The sequence below is a fragment of the Dromiciops gliroides genome, chromosome 6, assembly GCF_019393635.1.
Source record: "Dromiciops gliroides isolate mDroGli1 chromosome 6, mDroGli1.pri, whole genome shotgun sequence".
Lineage (NCBI taxonomy): Eukaryota > Metazoa > Chordata > Mammalia > Microbiotheria > Microbiotheriidae > Dromiciops > Dromiciops gliroides.
The window spans coordinates 9,070,431-9,094,382 of NC_057866.1; the positions used below are offsets into that span (position 1 = coordinate 9,070,431).

A 23,952-nucleotide genomic window follows, 5' to 3' on the forward strand; every position below is an offset into this window, starting at 1 on the left:
CAAATCCGGCCTCAGACACTTAACACTTACTAGCTGTGTGACCCTGGGCAAGTCACTTAACCCCCATTGCCCCACAAAACAAAAAAAAAAAACAAACAACATGACTATTGAAGAAATATGTCTAATGTGATTATACATATATAACCTATATCAGATTGCTTTCTGTCTTGGGGAGGGGGTAGGGAAGGTAGTGTGGTTAAATGGAATTTGGCAGACTGATTGAGATGGGCTATACCTGTCCTGTCCTGAGTGACGGATGCTGCTGATGTCAGCAGGAAAAACCACTCTCCTATCGAGTTTGAAGGACCTCCCCTTTGGGGGAAGGAGAGAAACACTGTTGAGGGGAGCACTCTCTCCTTCCCATGGTGTGAGCTGCAGGATCGGGCAGAAAGAGTTTCTTGACAGTTTTGTCCTGAGGGCCCTGACTGCAAAGCTATTTTCCATTGAAGTTACGGACCCCAGGTGGTGAGTTAGCATACAGCCCGGCTCTTTTGAATGAGCTGCACTGGAAGTGAGTTTGGGGATTGTATAGACTTGGGTTAGAGTTAGGGGGATTATCCATATTTCTTTTTCCCTATTCCCTTGTTTTTGAATTTATTAATTTCACCTTTGCTGTTTATTTTCTTCCCATTAATAAAACCTGATTCATTTGTGGAAAAGAGGCTGTGAGGCTCCTTTCTTATTGGCCTGGGAGAAAGATCTAAAAAGGCAGTTTGGAGGGGAGGGAGCTTTGGACCTAGAGGTCCCTCATTATTTCCAGGACCCCAATATTACAGAGAGCCACTCAATTAACTCTCCCTATATCAAATTTGGCCCCCACAGTAGGAAGGGAGAAAAATTTGGAACTAAAAATCTTATGAAAACAAATGTTGAAAACCATCTTTACATGTAACTGGAAAATTATAAAATACTTCTATGATTAAAAAAAATTATTAGACTCCCTGAAAGCCATGATCGATACAAGAGACTAGACATAATATTTCTTTTCTTTTCTTTTCTTTCTTTTTTTTTTTGGTGAGGCAATTGGGGTTAAGTGACTTGCCTAGGGTCACACAGCTAGTAAGTGTTAAGTGTCTGAGGCCGGATTTGAACTCAGGTACTCCTGACTCCAGGGCCAGTGCTTTATCCACTGAGCCACCTAGCTGCCCCTCTTAATTCTCTCTCTCTCTTTTTTTTTTTTTTTTGCGGGGCAATGGGGGTTAAGTGACTTGCCCAGGGTCACACAGCTAGTAAGTTTCAAGTGTCTGAGGCTGGATTTGAGCTCAGGTCCTCCTGACTCCAGGGCTGGTGCTCTATCCACTGTGCCATCTAGCTGCCCTAGACATAATATTTCAAGAAATTGTAAAGGAAAAATGTCCTGATATCAATCCGGAGGCTAAAATAGAAATTGAAGGAATCCACCAATTACTTCCTAAAAGAGCTCCCAAAATGAAAATTCTCAGGAATAGCCAAATTCCAGTGCTCCCAGGTCAAGGAGAAAATATTACAAGCAGCCAGAAACAACCCCAAACCAATTCAAAGGTTAAGTGACTTGTCTGGGGTCACACAGCTAGTAGATGTCTGAGGCTAGATTTGAACTCGGACCTTCCTGACATGGGGTCCGGTGCACTATCATTGAGCACCCTATTACTGGATGGCTACAAGTAGATTGTAGATGACAATTTGTTGGGGACGTAAGCTTAGATCTAGTGATGTTTGATGGTCTCTGAGACTCTGAGGTCCTGTGAAAGGCATTCTAGTGGAAGGACCCAGCCCTTACATCACAGAAGGGTCTCCATAGAAACAACCAGGCCCCACCACAGAATGTGAGAATCCACGAGTCCCTTGGATGAACTGAGGTAAGGAAAGATAGGTTGATGGGAGGTCAGGGAGGGCAAGGAGGACCAGGTCTGGAGGTGCCCAAGTGAAATCACCAGTCTCTCTTGTGTTAGTTCCAGGGTTCCTTGCCAAGATGAATTACTTAACTGTTCCAGAGGAGATCCGGAGGGAGGTGGAGCCTCCAGCCCCACAGCCAGTTATTTCAGTGCCCATAGCAACTGCCCCAGTGGTAGCACATAGCCGATCTAGCCATTCTAAGCACCTCTCCAGAGCCTCCCACAGCTCCTGGGGCCATGTGAGCCTAAAGAGTAAGGCCTCTCGAAGCAGCAGCCGAATTCAGCCATCCTACACTTCTATGGGGCAAGGCTGGGAACAAGATCGCCATGTGAAAATTAAGAGGGGTAAGACAACCTAATCCTGGGTCCCTAGACCTGAGAAACCCCATCCTGGACCCTAGCTTCCACCTCTGAGTAGCCGGTTGTGGTTCCTGCCCCCTTAAGCCCTGCTGGGACTTTGGCTGAGCCAGTGAAAGGGTGTCACAGTCCCTTGACCTCTCTCTCAGGCATAGTTGAGGGAATATCAGAAGCTGTCGATGGTCCCTTCCCTCCAGACAGTCCTTTGGTTTCCTGCTCTCTGTGCCCAAAGCCTCAGGCAACAATCAGCACAGCCTGAATCTCAGCATTTCCCTGAGTATCTGCCTTGCTGCTCTTGTTCTCCTTTCTTGTGTCACATTCCCAAGACCAATTTAGGGGCCACAAGCACAGAGCTTCCTCCCCATTACTGCTTCTATCTTCCTCTGCACAGTGAAGGGGTTGGTCTCTTCCATATTTAAATAGGGGAGTGTGAGAGTGGTGCTCTCCTGTGATAGAATGCCTTCTTGCTGTGAATTATCCTGCTTCTCTGATTGTGACTGTGCCAGGACTCCTGCCCACTTTGTGACTGAAGGCCCCCTTGGCGACCCCCCCACCCCAGACAGAATGGGCTCTGGCACCATCACTGCCCTAAACTCCCGCCCTTGTAGCCAGAGTGCAGCGTGCCCACAAGAAGCAGATGGCTGCTGATGAGCTCATGCAGAAGTGCTGTAGTAAGATCGTTCAGGTCTTCCGCCGTGTTCAGTCCATGCTGGCCACTATGATTGAGAGCCTCATCTTTGAAGTCTTCATCTTCTCCGTGGTCTGTTTTAACACCATCATCCTGGTGGTCCAGACTTTTGCCGAGGTGGAGGTCTGGGGAGGTAAGCATACTTGGGGGAGGGGCTGCAGAACCTCAAGAACCTAGGGGTGTCTGGGAGAGACTCTGCCATGGGAGTTCAGGGGGCCACCAGAAAGGGCCAGGGAGCCCCCTAGGACCAAGTGGGCCATCTTCAGCCACCTGGAAGATTTTGCATGGAGGGCGAGGAGAAGGCAGGCAAGGCATAGTCCACTGCGACACCTCCTAGCTCTCCAAGATGCCAGAGAAAGCCATAGTTACCAAGCATAGCTCCCAATGACTCTGTTTTCAGCTTGGGATATAGAAGAAATGGCCAACTGATAAATGGGCCTGAGAGATGAGAATGAGGGAGGGATTCCCCAGCCTAGAACTTTCACCCTCCTCATCTCTGCCTCTTGGCCTACAAGCTTCAGTGGAAGTCCTACTTCCTGCAAGAATCCTTTCCTGGCCCTCCTGAATTGGAGTGCCTTTCCTCTAAGACTACCGTCATTTATGCCATTGATTTCTTTCTTTTTTTGTTTTTTGTTTTTTATTTATTTATTTTTCTCCCCCCCCCCACCCCTATTGATTCCTTGTTTGTACATAGTTGTTTGAATACTGTCTCCCCAGTTAGACTGCAAGCTCCTTGAAGTCAGAGACTACCACTAGGGGGTGCCACAGTGCACAGAGCGCTGGGGTCCCCTGTTAGGAAGGCTCATCTTCCTGAGTTTGTCTGGAACTCAGATACTTCCTAGTTGTGTGACCGTGGGCAAGTCACTTAACCCTCTTTGCCTCAGTTCCTCATCTATAAAAATGAGCTGGAGAAGGAAATGGCAAATCATTCCAGTATCTTTGCTAAGAAAACCCCAAATGGGGTCACAGAGAGTTGGACACAAGTGAACAACAAAAAAAAATCCCCAAGGCTTAGCATGGTGCCTGACACATAGTAGGTGCTTAATTAATGCTTGTTGACTGACAACCTACTTGAGATGACTCATAGGAAGCAAAGAATTTTGAGCTAGAAGGGACTTAGAGATTGTCAACTCTAACCTAATTTTTCAGACAGGGAAAGTGACTTGGCAGAATGGAACCCTCTGTGAGTTAGTTTGCTCATCTGTAAAATGACAGTAAGAATTGTAGCCCCTTAACTCGCAGGGGTGCTGTGAGTTTGAAGTCAGACATCAGATGCTTTGCTGTTCCCTATAGCTAAGACCTCAGGCAGTTCAAAACCTAGATCAATACACACTGCTCTCTCCAGGACAACACAAGACAGTGCCACCTGAGTCACTAGGTGCCCCAGAGCCTCATTGTTCTCACTCACTAAATAGGTCTCCCTACCTCTGAGGCACTCAGTTCTACCTCCACAGAGTCAGGATCCATTAGCCTAGAGGGAAAGTCTCCTGAGCCCCACTCGAGAGGCAGGCTGGTGTTTGTATTCGGCCGGTCCCCCACATCTCAACCACTCTGACACCCTAATCACAATAGCCCAGAGAATACTATAGATAGCAGAATGTATGGGTGGAACTCTCAAATACTAGCCTGATGGAACAGAGGTCTGCAGGCTTAGAACTGTCGTTGTTTGTCCTTCGGAGAGGACGATGACATCTGGGTGATGTCATGGCTTGCGGTGAATTGGATTTAAGTGAGGAAGGGCTATGCTAAGTCACCAGCCACACTCACTCTCCTGGGCTAGCTGGATCCAGTGGCAAGACATACATCAGGACAACTGGAGATGGCCCCATGCAGTGGGAGACCTTGGACTTTTTAAGTTAATGTCTTTCCTATCTCAGTGTGTCTGAGGCAACACCTATTCACTGATTAAGGCTAGGTAAGAAATGAGGCAAAGACTGTCTTTTTTTATCTGGTCAATAAATACTACAACAGCAAAACAACAAATAAAGAAAAAAAATAAATCTAGGGGTGGGGGAAGACCCTTGGGGTTTCTGGCCAAAACAGAAACAATTACTATTTACCCTCACTCTGAGCAGTCAGGTGGCCAAACCTTGGCCAAATGAGGCTTGGGTTGGCACCCATTGTTTGCCAACCGAGAGCCAGAGTGATTTGGGTTTAAGGCCCAGTCCTTTTTTTTTTTTTTTTTTTTTTTTTGCCGGGCAGTGAGGATTAAATGACTTGCCCAGGGTCACACAGCTAGTAAGTGTCAAGTGTCTGAGGTCAGATTTGAACTCAGGTCCTCCTGAATCCAGAGCCAGTGCCACCTAGCTGCCCCCCAGGCCCAGTCCTTGAAAAAGAAATCTAGCCTGTAAATTCCAAGATATCTTGTGAGGTTTCAGCAATCAAAACTTGTATTCCTTTGGGCAGAGAACCTACAGGTGAGGGAAGGATACCCTATATGGACAGAGGGAGAGGAGGGAGGGAAAGGAAGGGGAAGGGGAAAGGGAAGGGAGGAAGCTCTGTTACCCAACTGGAGCTTGCCAGTTGGGTCCCCAGTGGAACAGCTATTACAAATTGGTGGTCTTTAGTTCTCAAAGAGAACCATGACGTGGGGAATGTGATGGCTCTAGAATATATCCAGGATAAAGGGGGATTGGGGAAATTTTAGAGAAAATAGAGGAACTTCAGCCTAAAAGAAAACTGTAGTAATTAATAAGCAGTCCTGATATATATGTCATTTTGGATTTAATATCCAAGAGGGGAAAATAACTCTCATGGACTATTCGTCCTGGAAAAGTATTCCTTGGGGTTACTAGGAATCCTACCTGAGCAGAGCAAGGAGGTGGTTGGGTCAGGGCAGAGGGAGGCAGTGCCCAGATGAGGCAGGGAGGCCGAGGCCCGTGGTGACACTGGGGATCTGGCCTCCCCACAGAATGGTACTTCACGGCTCTTGACTCCTTCTTCCTCTGCATCTACTTTTTGGAGGCTGTCTTAAAGATCCTGGTCATGGGAACTAGCTACTTTGATTCTTGGAACAGCCTAGGTGGGTGGGGCCCTGGGTTGGATGGGGAGGGGAGGGATGGCCAAGTTTAGGAACAGGGTAGGACTAACAGAGGGGTTTAGTGGTAGAAATAATTTGGCATGTCCTGCAGGGAGTGGCCTATCAGTTGGGGAAAGGGGTTGGAATAGAGGGGGTGGGCTTTACACCCCAGAAGAAGGGCACTCTATAGATATAGGCTCCAGACTTAGGGAAAAGAGGCTCTGCTGCCTTGCCCAGGAATTTACTTTCCCGATAGAGACGCCATCCCTTCGTGGTCAGAGCACAGAATCCTAGAGCCAGGAAGACATGAGTCTAAATCCTGCCCTGGCACTAACTAGACATACCACCCTGTGAAGCCTCAGTTTCCTCATCTATAGGATGGGCCTGCAGGGTGACTGTGAGGTTCAAGAGACAGAAGAAGGGTGGGTGCTTGCCCAGCCTAAGAGAGCTCAGGATGAGCCGAGGGAACGAGGCGGGCAGGCACTTGAGATGGGTGCCGTGGCCCCTGCCCCGCCAGATTTCTTCATCATGGTTATGGCCATGGTGGACTTCCTGCTGAAGCAGATCTACTTCTCCTCTGCCACGAGAATGGCCCACAGCAAGACCGTCTTCCGGATCCTCAAGATCTTCAAGAGCCTTCGAGCCCTGAGGGCCATCATGGTGCTGCGGAGACTCAAGTGAGGCCCAGGCTGGGCCCAGGGCGGCCCTCAGCTCCTCCCAGCCCCCGGGTTGGGCCATCACTCTCGTGTCACATCCCACCTCTGTGACTTGTTACCTTGGGCAAGTCACTTCCCCTCTGTGCCTCAGCTTCCAGACCTCTAAATGAGAGAAATGAACTAGATGATCCTAAACATCCCTTTGAGGTTGGAAGCCATGATCTTATTCCTGAATGAACCTCTATGTTCCTCAGTTTCTCCATCTGTAAAATGAAGGGCTTGGGCTAGAAGCCGTCTAGGTTGCTTCCCACTCGCAGTCAAAGGTCCTATGGCTTCTGGGTCATCAGGTCCTGTTCTAAGGTTCCCACCATGCTTTCTATGGTCTCCTACCCCTCTTGGGTCTGCCATTCTCTGTTTCATGCCCCTTTCCTTGCCCTAAAACCCTCTCCAGGTCTAAGGTTCTTTGAAGCCAAAGGTCCCAGACAGAGACTCAGAAGGGGCGAGAGCTGGTGGCATCCAGCAAGGCCTTGGGTGTCTTTCTCCTTAGGAAGCTTGCCTGGTCCTCTAACCACCTTGTCTGTCCCCACCTTGCTTTCAGCTTCTTCAACAGCCTCCAGGAGGTGACGGGGACCCTGGCCAGGTCGCTGCCCTCCATCGGGGCCATCCTTGTCCTGATGTTCACCTGCCTCTGTATCTGGCGGAGGGGGGGTGGGCTGGGGAAGGATGGGCCTGGGGGAATGGGCTGGAGTGAGGGGAACAGACAGGGAGGAGGCCGGGTGTGATGGCTAGGACTGGACAGAGGGGGTGGGCTGGCCGGCCAGTACTGCAAGGGCCCCAGGGGCCTCCTTAGCTTCTCAGTCTTCTTCTCCGTGATACTCCGAGCCCTGTTCAACTATTCGGACCCCAAGCGCTTCCAGAACATCTTTACCACCATCTTCACCCTTTTTACTCTGCTCACCCTAGATGACTGGTCCCTCATCTACTTGTCCAGCCGGGGAAAAGGTAGTAGAGAACAGGCCAGAACCCTTGGAGGGGCTGGGAAGTGAGTTTGGGTCCAATGGAGGTGTGAAGGCTGAATGTTCTCTCCAGACTGGCCTTGGGAGCTTTGGAGCAGGAGCCACAAATAACTAGGGTAGGGCAATGGGACCTTTGGCTCAGAGTACAAAATTACAAAATTCAGAGTGCTGATGAAGAAACAGTAACACAGCCTCTAGTTAGGAAGGAAAATTAAACTAGGAAAGTGTCTGATGGGTGGGTAGTTCCCCCCCCTCTGCCCCCTGCCCATTCTGCTCTATCTCCCTCCAAGTATGAGCATACTTCCCATTACTTGCCCCAGGAGTGGTCTGTGATACTTGCTCTGAGTACAAAATTAGGCCCCTTCCTTCCCCAGGTGCCTGGTATATCATCCCCATCCTGATGATCTACATTATTATACAATACTTCATTTTCCTCAAGTGAGAAGCCAAGCTTCCCCCCCTCCTCCCTACCTTGAGGCTCCCCAGGGCCCCTCTCCCCTCCCCTCTCCACTCTGGGGCTTTCCAAACCCTCCTTTTCCAATACTCAGGCCCACACCCCTCCAGGCCCTGGCCCTCTCCCTAGACAAGCCTGCCTACAAACCCAGCAGGGGAGCCCCTACCCCTTCCCCTGCCTGCTGGCCTCTCCGGTGGCCTCACCCCTGCTTCCAGGGCCTCCAACCTCACCCTCCAGTGTCTCTTAGCCTAGTGATTGCTGTGCTGGTGGATAACTTCCAAATGGCTCTACTCAAGGGGCTGGAAAAGGAGAAGCAAAAGGTACTGGGGATTGGGGCGGTCTAGAGGGGGTTCAAAGCATGAATCAATATTCGTTAAGCACCTACTATGTGCCAGGAATTGTGCTAATGGCTGGATACTGGGAAGCATCCCCTGGTTGGCCTTATTGTAGGATACATAGGGAGGGAGAAGGGTCCAGATGCCTTTGAAGGTCTTGAGCAGGCAGAGTGGGGGTGCACGCATATATACATGTGAGTGTACACACACATGCACACACGTATTCATGCACAAGTGCACACTCACACATATACACACATACACATATAAAAATACTTATACATTGTGTATGCACACATATGCATGTATACACACATGTACATACACGCATGCACACACATGCATGTGCACACACATCCCCCCCCCAAGAATGCCACACCTCCCTCCTTGAGATGCAGCCCTCCTGGGGGCTCATGCCAGAGCTGAGAGACCCACCCGTCCCTTGGGGCCTGGGCCGGAAACATGGTCCCTAAGCCAAGGAGCCCCTGGGCTTGAGCTTGGCCATGTCCAGTTGGGCTTCATTCCGCTCCCTGTTTATTTCTCTACATAAGCATCTCACAGTTGGTAGAAGGGCACATATATCCAGGGAAGTTGGGAAGGCCTCTGGCCTGCACTTCCTTCCATAGTAGAAATGGTCACTGCCATTTCCCTCCCCTCCCCTGCCACTGCTCACACCCACCATTGCAGCCCCTTCAACAAAAATGTGTGTAGGGGGCGGCTAGCAGTGGATAAAGCACCGGCCCTGGATTCAGGCATACCTGAGTTCAAATCCGGCCTCAGACACTTGACACTTACTAGCTGTGTGACCCTGGGTAAGTCACTTAACCCCCATTGCCCCGCAAAAAACAAAACAAAACAAAAATAAATATATATATAAAAAATGTGTGTAGATATTTGTTGTTTTTGTCTCCCTTTCATTACCAAATCTATCCAGCTTCCCCTCTCCAGAAAGCCATCCCCTTTAACCTAGCAGAGAGACAGACAAGTAATTCAGCTAAACAAGCAACTCCCCGATCAATCACATGCATTTAACCATATATGCAGTGTTCCAAGCCCCATAGTCCCCCACCTCTGCCAAGGGAGGAGGGCATCTCCTTTCATCTTTTTCTTTGTTGTTTTTAAAATTTTTGTTTTATTTAAATTTTTTCCAATTACATGTAAAGATATTTTTTGTTCCAATTTTTTTCTCCCACTCTCCCTTCCCTCCCCCTTGCCAAGGCCAGCAAGCAATCGGATATAGGTTATACATTACAATTATGTTAAACGTATTTCCACATTAGTCATGCTGTAAGAGAAGAATCAGAACAAAAAGAAAAACACAACAGAGAATAAACAAGCAAAATAATAAAAAAGAACAGTAACAAAAAGAACAAAAGTGAAAACAGCTTCAGTCTGCATTCAGATCCCATAATTCTCTTTCTGAATGTGGAGAGCGTTTTCCATCATGAGTCTTTTGGCATTGTCTTGGATCATTGTATTGCTGAGAAGAGTTAAGTCTATTCATCATACAACGTTGTTGATACTGTCCAGTGTTCTTGGTTCTGCTCATTTCACTCAGCATCATGAAGACTGTACCTACTGAGGATGGGGATAGAGAAAGCTATCTCTTCAGGGGCTATGTAAGGGGAAAATTAACTTCTCTTTTCCACTCATTCACCAGAAAGTAGCCCGGATGCATGAGAAGCTTCTGGATGAGAGTCTAACAAACCTCAGCACAGGTACCAACCCCCCACCCCCACCCTCAGCCTGCTGGCCACATCCCACCTCTCTGCACCATCTAACTAACCGCCTTTTCTGGTTCCGCCTCCTAGACTCTCAGGGCTAGATGGTACCTGTGAGGGGCCAGGCACGTCCAGGCCGAGCCCGGCCTCCCTGTTAGCAATCCCTCCAACCTCTGGGCGAATGCCACCTGGTGATGAGGTGCTGCTTCTCTCTCACTCATTTGTCTTCCCGACCTCTCCACAGAACCGGAGGAGAAGATAAGTGACACCTCTCTACAAATGCAGATGATTGAGAAAAAATACGGGGACCTGACACCTGCGTAAGGGGAAGGCCCTGGGACCGGGTACCTGGGGAGCAGATGGGAAGACCAGGGAGTTGGGGGCCAGTAGGAAAGAGGAGGCCAGAGGCCACTGGAGGAAGGCTCCAGGCCCCCAAGAATAGGGCTGGTTATTCAAGGCCAGCTCCTGGGGACTCAGATTCCAAGCTGAGGAGAATTGTAAGAAATGGCCTTGGCCTGTAGCTACTGGAGTCAGTGAGGAGACAGGGGCCCCCAAAAGGGAAAGGAATTTGCCTTTAGTCAGAAATAGGAGGGAATCTCAGGGTCCAGATTCAAGTCCAGCTCTTTGACCTCAAGGCTCAGGGCTCTTCTCACTACCCTGAACTACATCTCCCTTGGTGCAGGAGACCTCTTTTGAGGAGCCTCTGGAAGTCCCTGGAGTCTGGGGAATAGCTTCTGGGAGACACAGGCGATGCAGGGCTACTTTGGTGGGGGGAGGGGAACGGTGCCCCCTCCTTTCTCCTAAAATCTGATGGCTCCTTCATGCTCTGGACCATCCACATCTCCAGGGGCTGATCTTCCCTTGAGGAAACCACTGTTCAGAGGAGGGGAGGTGGTACAGGGAAGAGTCGGGGATGTAAAAGGGGCAGCCTCTATCTCCTTGCCAGCCATGCCTCACCTGGGCTTACTCTGAGCTGGAGGACACTGCCCAGATGCCCCAGCCTGGCCAGCTCAAGGGGCAGGAGGGGCATCCCAGCTGGGAGGGACTTCGGAATCCAGAAATGGAACATTAGGCCTGGGAGGGGCCTTAAAACTATGGCAGAGCTGGGAGAGCCCTTAGATCAAAGGATGTCAAAGCTGGGAGAGCCCTTAGAACAGAGAACATTGAAAGATTAGAGCTGGGAGGGCTCTTAGAACAGAGAACATCAGAGCTGGGAGGGCCTTTAGAACAGAGAACATTGAAAGATTAGAGCTGGGAGGGCTCTTAGAACAGAGAACATCAGAGCTGGAAAGGCTCTTAGAACAGAGAACATCAGAGCTGGGAGGGCCTTTAGAACAGGGGATGTCAGAGCTGGGAGGGCCTTTAGAACAGGGGATGTCAGAGGACCCTTAGAACACAGAGATTCCACCTGTTTTGACCCCCTCCCTCTGGAACAGCAGCTCAGCATGAAGGAATGAGCGCTGGGTTTGTAGTTGTGCCCATGTGTCAGACTCTTATTTGACACTCTCGAGCTCCCTCCGGCACCGGGCATCGACTGGGGCACTGAGGGTAGGGAGCTGAGGAGCTGGAGACAGACAGTCTGTGCTGCTGATGCTGCCTCTTCTAGATATGCCCGCCCTAGTACACACCTGCATACCACACAGCTCTGCCATTTTAGCAAACTCACTTCCCATCCCAGGGCCTCAGTCACCTCATCTATAAAATGGGAGCAGGGATCCTTGCACAAGCTGCTCGAAGGAAGCCCTGGGCAGGGGGTGTCCGTGTTTCAGGAGGGGCCCGGTGATCACCCAGCAGCTGGGGGCTCCCCCAGAGGGCTGGGGCCTGCCCAGCTGAGGGCTGCCTATGCCACTCTCCCCCAGACAGCAGGACAAAATGTTCCACTACCTGCAGCTGATGGCTGCGGTGGAGCACCACCAGCAGGCCTTTCGCTCCCAGGCGGCGGTCATCGATGAGATCATTGACACAGTGTTCGAGGTAAGCTGGGGTGGTGGGTTGGGAAGGAAGGAAGAGGGGCTCGTGGGAGGAGCCCAGGCCCAGGTGCTGGTGGCGTGCAGGGGGAGATGGAGGACCCAGGATGCAAGGAGGGGGGTGCGGTTCTCCCCTGCTCCTCTTGATGCCCTCCCTCCTCTCAGGCTGGAGAAGAGGATTTCCAGAAGTGAATGGAGAAGAAGCTGGAGTCCAGGCCCACCTGGCTGTGGGGACAGACGTCAGGCCCGGGGCTGCCCCAGGGTCCCTGCTCCAATAGAGTCTTCGAGTATATTTCCGACCTCTTGTTTCCTCACTGGCTGGGCATCTGGTGGGGTTGGTGAGAGATCCTGGAGACACCCTGGGGCCAGTCAGCTGTTTTCCCAGCAGGGGCCTCAGTGCAGCTGCCTGGCCTGGGCAGCCTGTGACGGGGCCTCAGCCCCAAGTCTCACGAAGGCAGAGACAAGAGTGGCCTCTAAGAGACCTGAAGGTCCACAATCCTGGGGGGTGGGTGTAATTGCCATCCCCATTTTACAAGCAGATAGGTGAAGTGACTTTCCCAGGGTCACACAGCTAGGAAGCGTCTGAGGCTGCATTTGAATTCAGTTCTTCCTGATTCCAGGCCCAGCGCTCTCCACCGCACCACCAGCCACTAGTGAGCAACAGGAATTTCCAATGTGAAATGGGCTATTGTGGACAGGAGGGAGTGAATCTCCTAGGTGTTGAAGGGTGTCTGGGGGACTGGCCTGGGATTGACCATCCCCGATGCCTCACTGGCGTCTGGAGGGTGACTCAGACAGCAGAGGGGCATGAAGAAACTCCTGCAGTGGAGGCTAAGGAGGCCCCAGGCTCCTCTACAACCAGCAAGACCAAGAGCAGCACCGATCTTCCCCTTTGGAGACTTGGAAGCTGCCCAGGGCAGTCAGTGTGCCCCGAACCTAACTGGAAAACCAGGTCAGGGGACCCCCCCACACACACTATGTGATTGGCCCCAACTCTCCCAGGACTGGGGAGCCAGGAAGAACAAGGTTCCATCTCCTCAGAACCCGGGTTACTCAAGATAATGGCCAAGGGCCAGGTGGCTCCTGGGCCTGAGTCACTTGTCACCAGGACAGGCAAGTGTTGTGCCAAATTCCATTCTCTGCCCGATGCTCAGAGAAGCCAATAATGAAAACAGCTGGGCCCCCACTCCTCCCCAAGGGCCCAGCCCTGAGTCAGTCTCCACTAGGGCAGAGGCCCCACCCATAGGCATTTCCACCCTGCAGGTGACCTGTGCCGGGTGTGGAAATGCCAGTGGTAGCCACTAAGGATGGCAAACTGGGCTTCGGGCATGGTGGGATACCAGAGAGGAGACTGAAGTCGCTCCATGGGTGGGGAGAAGGGAGAGGCATCAGGAAGTTGGTGTGAGCATTGAATTTAGAAGCCAAAGTGCCAACTCGGGTCCTCTACGTTGCTTGAGACTTCAGTCATGGTTTCCTTACCCAGGAAACACAACAGGCACCTAATAAATGCTTGTTGATTGATTGGATGATGATGGAGGGACTTGGACCTCGCTTCTGCGGTTCCAGGTAGAAAGCCTATGAGCCTCTAACTCAGAATGGCTTCAGTTTGATCCAATTCGCAAGTGCTTATTAAGTGCCTGCTGTGTGCCCAGAGAATATAAAAATGAAATGAGGGCTTTTTTAGCTTTGAATCTCAGGATGAGAGACATCCCTGCCCTCAAGGTGCAGGGGAAAATAAGAGGGATGAAAAGGCAGAATGCTAGCAGAAATCTGAGGAGGATTCAACTGGGGAAAGCTTCCCGGAGAAGGGAGTACCAGAATTCAGCTGGGCCCCCATCCCAGGACATTCCCCCCCACACACATCCTGGGCCTTTCTTCCCAATGCTCTGTTACTGGGTACGGAAGGCTCTGAGAGGTCTCCCGTGCCCCCACCTTATTCCGCTGCCTAGAATACCACCCTTAGAGCCCTGCTCCTGGAAACTCATGGTCAATCCAACAATGACCACCATAGTGAATTGGGCCTTCAGGGGATTCCAGGGCAGGTGCCTTTGGGGCCAGAGTTGTGCCCAAAGGACATCAAGGGCTTTGGCATCTGTGGTTTTGACAGCAGGAAGTCTCTGCTGGAGGGTGTTGGGGGCAGGTTTGGGGGGCTGGTGAGGGGAATCCAATGGGGGAGAACCCACCCACCCACCCACCAGGTGCCCATTTCCCAACTCTGTGTGGGCCAGTATTTCCTTTCCCCGGGCTGGGTTGTTGTGGTTCCCTGTGCATGGGTACATGTCTCTCTAGGGGTGTGTGCAGATCTCTGGGCAGGGCAGATCTGAGTGAAAGGGAGAGATGTGACTCTTGACCAGGGAATTTTTCCCGTTCCCCACCCGCTGTGAAGCCCTAACAAGCCCTATCTACCTACCACTGTCTCTACCCCTTGCCATGAAGAAGGACAATCTCCCTGGGACCTGGGGTGAGAATTCCTGAGGATAGGCCTCAGAAGGTGGGCAGAGGCAGGGACATAGGTCTCCCGGGGTGCCCTCTCCCATCAGAAGGTGCCCTCATTGAAAACTAGGCTGATTTTGAAGTTTGCTTTGGATCCCCAACACTTGGCGTGGCATCGGCACATAGCTCTGATATTTTCTGGGAGAGACCAGGCCCTAGCTTGGGGGTCTCTGTGGAGCCGGGAGAAGTGAGCAGAGAAGGCAATTGATTTATCCATTTATTCAGACAGACATGGCCACTGTGCAATCAATCACCAGGGCCCTTGGGAGACCCCTCCACCCCCAGCTTCCTCCCCAGAGCTGGCCCTGGTGTCGTCTTAGACCGGGGAACATGAAATGTGCTGCAGGGTGGTCTTCTTTGTCCAGGGAACCACCAGCACCTCAAAATGACACTTTAGTTTCTGGGGAGACAAGAGAAAAGCCCAAAGGATGGAGAGGGTCCTCGCTCAGGCCTCTGCCCATCCCAGACCTTAGGCAGGGGCAAGGCCCTCTCTGCCTGCCCCCAGGGGGGTCAGCAGAGGTCAGATGCCTGGTCCAGAGGCGCCAAACGGCGTTGGGGGGGCGGCTAGAATGGGAAGCCTTTTGACGATGAACTCATCTGGACTCCGCCCAGAGAGAATGGAGAACCCTCAGCCTCTTGGGGCAGCCAATTCCCCTGAGCTGGGGCTGGAAGCCAAGGCCGGCCTGGCCAGAGCCTGTGACTCCCTGACTACAGCCTCTTTCCCCCTCCATGGGACATGAGAGAAGTGGTGCTAAGACCCTTCCTATCCTAAATCTGAAAGGAAAGGTGGGCGGACGTGGCTGTGCTACACCTTGTTATGGCTGCATCCAGCTGCCCCGGAACCTCAAGGGTAACTGCCCTGCCCTAGGAAAAATGATCAGACCCTAGATTTAGGTCTGGAAAGGGCTTTAGAGGCCTCTAGTTTAACACTCTCATCTTACAGCAGAGACCCGGGGGGGGGGGGGGGGAAGAATTGCCCAAAGTCTCCCAGATAGAAAGTGGCAATGCTAGGATTTGAACTCAGCTCCTGTAACACCAGGGTGCCGGAAAAAACTGGCCGTGCCCCCTCCCCTGCTCTTTGCTTCCTGTGCCCAGTCCCCCCCCCTCCAGCCCCTCCTCCAATGCCCAGGAATTAGGAGATGAATCAGAAGCCAAAAGAAAGAAGCTGGGGGCAATTTTGGCTTAAAAGGCAACTTCAGGAGGCCAAAGAGAGGGACAGCACAAAGAAACCCAGTGGGGTGGCTGTCAGGGGCAGCCCAGCCTGCCAACGATGTTTACTCCCTGATTCTTCTCTAGTAGTGAGACATCTAGACAAGTGCAGACACACACACACACACACACATACACGCACAATGAGCAGCAGACACATAAACACACAATGAGCAGCAGACGGACGTTTCCTGGGCCTGGACGTTATGGGAAAGTGCTTCCTGTCTGGGGTTGGATGTTCAGCCTCTTTGAGCACAGGGAGGTTCAGGGGAACCCTGGGGGCCTCAGGAGGCCTCCAGATTTCAGCCCTGCCCCGCCACCCCCCACGGGGTTTGTCCCTAGATTGAAGGGGCCCCTGGGGCCAAGGCAGGCTTGGGGAGCTAGAATCCCAACCCCAGTTCCCCCTTGGTGCTTCTTACCTCCTGTTCTGTGGAAAAGGGGCAACCGGCCAGGTTGACTCCATCTCCAGTGGTCTCGTCCTTCCGACACTCAGTGCTCCCCAACTCCACGGTCAGGTAGTACTTGATGCCGGACACAAGCTAGACACAGCATTCCCTCCCTCAGGCCTGGGGCTGGCTGGGCAGCTGGCCAGCACCCCCACACCCCTCTGAGGCCACCATTCCAAGCTGAAGTGAATTAGAATCCCTGTTCTGACCCCTCCCTAGCCTCTACTTCAAACACCTCCAGGGCTGGGGAGCTCAATACCTTCCATTTCACTTTTTGGATCTAAGGATTTAAAGTTTTTTGTGGAGCCCCAAGCTCCCTCTTCCTCCCCTGCCCCCAGCTCCCCCAACAATGCTGCCCTTAGTTACAACATCCTGCCCAAGGTTGCAGACCCTTTCCCAGGGATCCCACTGCCCTGTGGCTCTTTCTTACAATCTGCCCCAAAAGGTTCAGAGAGGCATGAAAGGACACAGATGGAAACCTCCCAGACCCACGACAGGCTTCCTAAAGCCTGGGCCGCCGCAGACCCTGGAGGGAGCCCGCCAGGCCCAGTAGACCACCCCGCCAGCTCACCTCCAGCCGGGACCTCTGGGAAAGGCACAGGAGCCCTGCTGACTTGGGGGCTTCCTCCTCTTGCTCCCTGAGCTCTGCTCTCCAGGCTGGGCCTCATTCCCTCATCTTCATCACCAACTACCCAGCCTCCCCTCCCTCTCAGCCCCAAGCCCGCCTGTGTCCCAGCAGCTCCCCCCTCCCCAGCCAGGCCTGGCGCCTTTGCCCCCCAGTGCCAGGCTCAGCTCCGGCCTCTCACCTGCCTCTCGGCTTTGAGGATTTTGGTGTCTCGGAAATAATACACGCTGTTGTTGCCCATGTTGAAGTTTTCCACGGCAAACTGGGTGACCTTCTTTACCTCTGGGTTTGAGGTGGACAGCGGTACCCGGGTCCCCAGCAGGTTCCCGGGCTGAGGAGGCTGGTCCCCCTCATCTCCATGGGCCAAGGGGAGGGAGGTGAGACAGAGCACCAGCAGAGCCAGTAGCATCTTGGGGCTGATCTCCATGGCCTCAGGGAGCACAGGTGAGCAGACCTGGCTAGGAGAGCCTTTTAGCTGCTTTGGGAGCCCCACCCCCTGGGCCAGGACTGGAGCATCTCGGAGAGTCCCCTCCCCCTCCTCCCCCTCCTCCTCCGCTGCTCAGAGCTGCCTGACAGGTCTGGGACCTCGTTCCTCCCCAGCCCCAGGGCCTCGGCCTCTACTTCTGCCTTCCCTTCTTCCCCCTCCTAGGACACAGAGCCTAGAGAGATGGGGAGGATGAGGGGGCTCAGCTGAGGACCCCCCCAGAACTCCAGGAGCAGGAGGCCAGCTGCCTCATTTCAGGGGCTCTCACCCATCCCTTGTAGGGGGGAAGGGATCTGGAAGATGGGAGAGCCTTCCTCGGCATGGCTGTATTGAGGTGAACCCCTTCTGCCTTTCTTCCCATCCTCAGGGCTTAGCAGACAGCCTGGCACACAGTAATCACTTAAGCAATGCTTGTTGTCTGCCTGCCTCCCTGACTGATTGACTGATTCCTTGTCACTGGCGTCCTTCAGAGTCCTCTAGGTCCCTCCAGGCAGAACAGAGAGAGAGAGAGAGAGAGAGGCCAGGTTCCTGTTGAGACCTTGCCCCCAGCCTCCTCCTAGACTGGGACCCTTCCCCCCCCAGCCCCCTCCTAAGCTGGGATCCTCCCCCCAACAGCCTCCTAGGCTAGGACCCTCCCCCCCTCACCTTGGCCTTGGTGCTCTCAGAACTACCCTTTGCATGACATCTCTGGAAACCAGTCCTCCCCCATGCTAGCTGGTCAGTCTTACTCCCCACAGAGAACAAGGCAGTTGGGGTCTTGGCCAAGAAGCCAAGGAACAAGGTTCCTAGGGCTTTTCCACAGCCCTCATGTCCAGCCTGCGGGTGGCTATCCTCTCTGTCTGTGCATAAGACTACCCGGAAGACACTGTAGCTTCCCCAGCCCCCAGGTGACCGGTAGCTTGGACTAATTCCCCAAAGAGGAAAACTGAACCAATTTGGTCAAGTGACTTGCTTGGGGGCATAAAGTAACTAAGTAGCAGATTGAGAATTCCAGTCCAGGTCCTGGGACTCCAACCCTCAGCTCTGTCCTCTCCAAAAGCTGCTTTTTCGGATCTGGGCTTCCAGCTGGGAGGGCCAGGGTTCAACTTCTGGCTCCATGAAAGAGCAGATTCATACACCTGGGTCTCAGAAGTCCCTAGGAGGCCCTGGGATTCAATCTTCCCATTTTACAGGGAGGAAACTAAAGCCCAAAGGGGTCTCATGACTTACCCAAGGTCACACAGAAAGGCAAAATACAAACGCTCATTGAATTGGACTGAACTGACTTCATCCTCCATGTGCTAACTGCTAAGCTTCCTGTGTCGTCCTCTAGCTGAAGACTAGAGGGTGAATACCTTCAAGGGCCTCGCTGCTGCAAACCAATGTGGCCCCAGTCCAGAAACCCACCTCACTCCCCATGGGACAGCCCCAGACCCCACCCAAGAAAAAGCTCCCTGAAGACTCTAGTGTAGAAAGCTGGGGCAAGGATATGACGAGGCTGATGTATTGGCTGCTTCCCAGAGTCTTTTCTTCCTTCAGGAATCTGAAGAGAGGCGACATCTTCTGTCCTCTCTCTCAAAGCTGCAATAGAAGAAGCCTGTGAAGCCCAAAGAGACTGAAGAGGGTCCCAAGAAAACATGAAGACTTTCCTCTCTCCCCTCTCCCTCCCCCCATCTGCCCCGCCCCTCACGCAGGTACCAGACATTCATCTCCTGGTGCTCTCAGAACAATAAGGATAGAGCCAATGCCAATGGACTCTGGGGCAGGGGTTACACCCACAAGGCCCCAGGGTTTCACAGACCCTGAGGTGGCCTCGTCTGCTCTACTCTCTGAACCCCTCTCTCCCAGTGCTCTTCCACTTCTCGCTCACTCTCACTCACCTTTGTTCCTATGAAGGGGGTGATTCTGTGTCCCAGACAGTCCTTCCCTGACCACCACTTCCTGCTCCCTCACACCCAACCATGACAATCTCATCCCTCCAGTGATTTTCTATCCTTTTACCCTCCTCACCTTCCATTGTGTCCTCTGGGATACTTGGCTTGTTGGTAAGAAAGTCACCTTTGGATTAGACTTGTGGCAACTTTCTCCCTAAAATTACTTTGTTTAAATTTTGTATTCAACTGTCTATGTGCTCTCCTCACCCCCAATCTCCTTACACACACACAGAGCCAAGAAAATATAAGCCTTTTGAGGACAGGGCCTGTCTTTGCATCCCCAACACCAAGCAGGGGCAGCTAGGTGGTGCGTTGGACAGAGCACCGGGCTTGGAGTCAGGAAAACTCATTTCCTGAGTTCAAATGTGGCCTCAGACACTTCCTAGCTGTGTGACCCTGAGCAAGTCACTTCACCCTGTTTGCCTCAGTTTCCTCTTCTAGAAAATGAGCTGGAGAAGGAAATGGCAAACCGATCTAGGATCTCTGCCAGGAAAACCCCAAATGGGAGCATGGAGAGTCTGACATAACTGAAAAACGACCGGGCAACAACAGCTGGCCCAGTACTGAGCACATAGGAGGTACTTTATCATGGGTTGTTGGGAAGTGGCAGAACCAGAAGTTTCCCCCTAGTCTTCTGATCTTCTACCTCCTCTGCCTTTTGTGTGCCTTTAACCTCCCCAAACAAGTCCTGGGCTCTGGACTAAGAGGACCTAAGTTCAAATGTGCCCTCTGCTTCTGACTAGCTGTGTGAGCCTGGAGAAGGTTGTCTCCTCTCTCTGGCCCTCAGTTGGCTCATCTGTAAAATGGGAGGGTTGCACTAGACAGCTTCTAAGGACACTTTCAGCTCTAATGCTATGATCCCAAGACTCCCCAGTGCTCTCCACAAACCCTGGCTTAGAAAACAGATAGGACTCTGATGGGCAGCTGCCAAGTTTGTTGCCTTGAAGGGAGAGGAGTAAAATGTGGTGGGCAGCAGACCAGCCACTCCCCACAGGGGCAGATCAGCAGATAAGCCCCTGAGGGTGGCAACTGGCTCATGGGGAGGCCAAGAGAGATAATCAAACACTCTTCAGCCGGATTCATTCCTGAGGTTTGTGCTCTTCCTGGGTGCCTTTGCTAAAGGCCTACTCCAGGGCACCCCATGAGGTCTCTTCCCCTTCATATGGACTCCAGGTGAACCTGGGTCCAAGAAATCTGGGTCAGTTCTGGATCTGGCCAGTCCAGCATAGAGGCAGAATACTTAGTGTGTGACCCTGAGCTCATGGCTTCCCCTCTCTGGGCCTCAGTTTCTCAACTGGTAAAGTGCAGGGGGTTAGTTTAGTTGACCTGCAGGGTCCCTTACAATTCTTTTTGTTTTGTTTTGTTTTTTGTTTTTTGTGTGTGAGGCAATTGGGGTTAAGTGATTTGCCCAGGGTCACACAGCTAATAAGTGTGTAAAGTGTCTGAGGCCGGATTTGAACTCAGGTCCTCCTGAATTCAGGGCCGGTGCTCCATCCACTGTGCCACCTAGCTGCCCCCCTTACAATTCTGATAGTCCATGATTTCCTAGGAGGGCAGGGCCACTCCAAGTGCTGGGGAGGCCAAGCACTGGCCAGAGTTAGGAGAGCTGGGATAAAGTGACTTGGTCACTCCGTGGCTGTTGCCCTCCCTCTCCCAGGCCCCACTTCTTCAGCTATAAAATAGGAATAATAACTCCTGCACTCCCGGAGTCACATGGCTCATGCTGGCTTGTTGTTGCCTACTGTGGTCACCAATCTCTCTCCTGATGGCCGCCGTGCTGAAGGCTTCCTGTGCAAATGGGCAGGATTCCCTCAGGATCCATTAACACTGGGCTTCGGCCATTGCTCAGATTAGTTCACTGTCCACCAGCAGAGAGGACTTAGTCTGAGGAAGTGAGACACAGGACAGACACTTGAGATGGGTTTTCCCAAAGATGAAGGTGGGGAGAGACACAGGAGATGCTGGCCTGAATGGAAGCAACCTGGGACACAAGTCCTAGCTTCCTTACTAACTCACTGTGTGCCTCCCTGGGCCTCAGTTTCCCTGTCTGTATAATGAGGAATGCATCCCTTCTGCCCCAAAGAGCCCAAATGCTGACAGAGGTCAGCCATGGTGCCCCCTCTAAAGACGAGGGGTTTTCTAACACCTTCCCCCCACCCCAGCACTGGGAACAGTTGCCATTCTAGGAATTCTCTGGGTGGGGGCCTCTGGACTCAGCTTGTCCTCCCAATGGGGGCAGCTTGGGGAAAGGAAAGGAGTCACTTGGCCTAGCTTGGTCCCAGCTGATTGAGCCTCAGGAACACTTTGTGCCCAAAGCCGTTCAGAAGAGGGAAGGTTCACCTTGGGGAGGACTATCAGAGGAAGAAGTCTTGAATTACCCCACCCTTCAGTAAAACCAAAAGCTACTTCCTAATTAATAAGGAGGCAAAGGACACAGGCCCCAGTCACCTCTCCTATTACTGTTCACACCTTAAGAAAACCCGACCCAGGACTTTTTCTCTATCTGCTTCCTCTTCTCCTCGCAAGGGGCTAAACCTGAACTGAAAAAGTCACCCACCTGAGCTGCCCGGGTTCACTGCAAATTGATGTCTTCTAATCTCAATGTGTCAGCCTCAGACACTTCCCAGCAGTGTGACCCTGGGCAAGTCACTTCATCCTGTTTGTCTCAGTTTCCTTAGCTGGAGAAGGAAATAAGAAATCACTCCAGGATCTTAGCCAAGAAAACCCCAAAAGGGGTCATGGAGAGTCTGAAGCAACTGAAACAACTGAAATTAAATCTCAACTGGGCACTATCATAGAGAGACAATCCTTTCCAAAAAAAAGTTTTTTAATTAACAAGCATTTATTTTCTCTCCCTCCCACCTCCCCATCCCCACACTGGATACACAACACATATATACACATGTACACCCATGCATGCACACATACAAGCACACACACACACAATCTTTGTAACAAATATATGAAATCTAAGTACAAATTTCATTTCCAAAAATAGAGAGCTTTCATGCTTCATCACCTCTCCAGGTGAGCCTGTTACTCCTCCCTAAGAGACTGGCTATCTCACTTTCCACAGGATGGTTCCAGGCCTTCTCTTTTCTTCCCCTCCCTCCCACAACTGGGCAGTTGACACTAGATAACATCAACTGGCAGTGATCCCTGGCAGCTCCACTGAGTGACTTCTTCCAGTTCAGTTTCAACCAGTTGTGAGCAAAAGAAAAGTTGGGATCCATATCTAATAGTTTGCTGCCTCAGGGAAGAGAGAGGGGAGGGAGGGAGGGAAAAAAGGGTAAAAACTGGAGCCCCAAACTATAAATAAAAATGTTTATTATTTTTAAAATTAAATTTTAAAAAAAAGAAAGAAAAGTTGGGATGGAGGGAGTGACCCAGGGCTTGGGGTTTGGTGAGGCATGAGCAGTGAGAAGACAGAGGCCCAGGGGACTCAAAAGCAGAAGCCAATGAGGGGCGTGGGGCCAGGCAGCATGCTTCCGAGTGGTTAAGGAGGCAGCTGGTGGCACAGAGGATGGTTCGCTGGGCCCAGGGTCAGGAAAAACACCTGCCTAAAATCAGTGTCAGACTTACTAGATGTGTGACCCTGGCTAAATCATGTCACCTCTGCCTGCTTCAGTTTCTTCCACTGTAAACTGGGCATAATAACGGCACATCCTTCGAAGGGTTGTTGGGAGGATTAAATAATATTTGTGAACTGCCTGGCACACAGTAGGTTCTTATAAAAAATACTTATTCCCGAGGCCCTTCCCCACCTCTCCTCCTGCCCTCTCAGTCATGGGCTTTGCCTCATTCTTCAGTGAGGAAACAGAGGCCCTTTCCCACCAGCTCCCTCTTCTCCCTCTCTCTTCACCTCCTAACCCTTTGCCTCTGGTGCCCTTCTCTCCTCCTTTATTTACCTGGTATCCTTGGAGGTTATCCCCGCTCCGCGGGCCCGATCCCATTTCTGCCCTTCAATCACCATCTTTCTCCCCAATCTTCACTCTTCCTGTCTACTCGTTCCTTCTCTGCTGCCCACAAACGCGGTTGCCCTAGACCCTGCCATGCCCTCTGGCTACCACCCTCTCTGGCCTGTCCCAGCTGCCCGTGCTCACTCTGCTTCCTCTCCTCTCATTCAACCCTCTGCAATCACACTTCCAGTCACATCACTCAACTGAAGCTGATCTTGATACAGTCACCAATGATGTCTCCATTGCCAAACATGGACAATGGCCGATCTTAATCCTTCTTGGGGATCTCATCAGCCCCCACAGGGTCAGTGACCATCTCTGTGCAGGTAGTCCCAGGCCTCTGTGTTCAGGCCTCTATCACTGATTGCTTATTGGACGTCTCCCACTGGATGTCCTTAGACCTCTTAAACCCAACATGGACATCTTCCCCCCAATCCTGACCTTCCCCAGCTTCTCTGTTTCTCTTGAGGGCTGCATTGGCCTGCTGCCTGGCTCTCCCTCCCTCTTCCTATCCAGTCAGGGCCCAAGGGGACCATTTCTCACGTTTTCCTGTCTCCCTCCAGGTAGGAGGCCCTCACTTTAGGGGCTCAGAGCTTCCAGCCTCAAGCACTTCAGTGGCTTCCTTGTTGCTTCTCACTACCCCCCTACCCCCTACCTCCTAGAATTGTATTTCCTTCCAAATTCTACTCAAGGGCCACCTTTTTCTACATGATTCACACACACACACACACACACA

At 52.0% G+C, this 23,952-nt stretch overlaps 2 protein-coding genes across 2 annotated transcripts; one reads left to right on the forward strand and one right to left on the reverse strand.

Annotated features, from left to right (window-relative positions):
* The first annotated feature begins 1,951 nt into the window (after nucleotides 1-1,951).
* CATSPER1 (cation channel sperm associated 1) lies at nucleotides 1,952-12,279 on the forward strand. The gene is made up of 12 exons (XM_043972061.1): nucleotides 1,952-2,219; nucleotides 2,840-3,052; nucleotides 5,831-5,941; nucleotides 6,456-6,615; nucleotides 7,193-7,284; nucleotides 7,453-7,596; nucleotides 7,985-8,048; nucleotides 8,312-8,384; nucleotides 10,060-10,117; nucleotides 10,365-10,440; nucleotides 11,980-12,094; nucleotides 12,253-12,279. The coding sequence occupies exons 1-12, from the start codon at nucleotides 1,952-1,954 to the stop codon at nucleotides 12,277-12,279; spliced, it is 1,401 nt and encodes a 466-aa protein (XP_043827996.1).
* A 2,520-nt stretch (nucleotides 12,280-14,799) lies between these two features.
* Nucleotides 14,800-17,290, reverse strand: CST6 (cystatin E/M). The gene is made up of 3 exons (XM_043973519.1): nucleotides 17,042-17,290; nucleotides 16,209-16,328; nucleotides 14,800-14,980 (listed from the first exon to the last, which is right to left on the reverse strand). The coding sequence occupies exons 1-3, from the start codon at nucleotides 17,285-17,287 to the stop codon at nucleotides 14,897-14,899; spliced, it is 450 nt and encodes a 149-aa protein (XP_043829454.1). The 5' UTR covers nucleotides 17,288-17,290; the 3' UTR covers nucleotides 14,800-14,896.
* Nucleotides 17,291-23,952: the final 6,662 nt, after the last annotated feature.

Coding starts and splice junctions, on each gene's coding strand:
- CATSPER1 (XM_043972061.1), top strand. CDS start 1,952: ATGAATTACTTAACTGTTCCAGAGGAGATCCGGAGGGAGGTGGAGCCT. Junction 2,220..2,839: donor CCATGTGAAAATTAAGAGGG/GTAAGACAACCT, acceptor CCGCCCTTGTAG/CCAGAGTGCAGCGTGCCCAC. Junction 6,616..7,192: donor ATGGTGCTGCGGAGACTCAA/GTGAGGCCCAGG, acceptor CCTTGCTTTCAG/CTTCTTCAACAGCCTCCAGG.
- CST6 (XM_043973519.1), bottom strand. CDS start 17,287: ATGGAGATCAGCCCCAAGATGCTACTGGCTCTGCTGGTGCTCTGTCTC. Junction 16,329..17,041: donor TCCTCAAAGCCGAGAGGCAG/GTGAGAGGCCGG, acceptor TGCTGTGTCTAG/CTTGTGTCCGGCATCAAGTA. Junction 14,981..16,208: donor CCTTTTCCACAGAACAGGAG/GTAAGAAGCACC, acceptor TTGTCTCCCCAG/AAACTAAAGTGTCATTTTGA.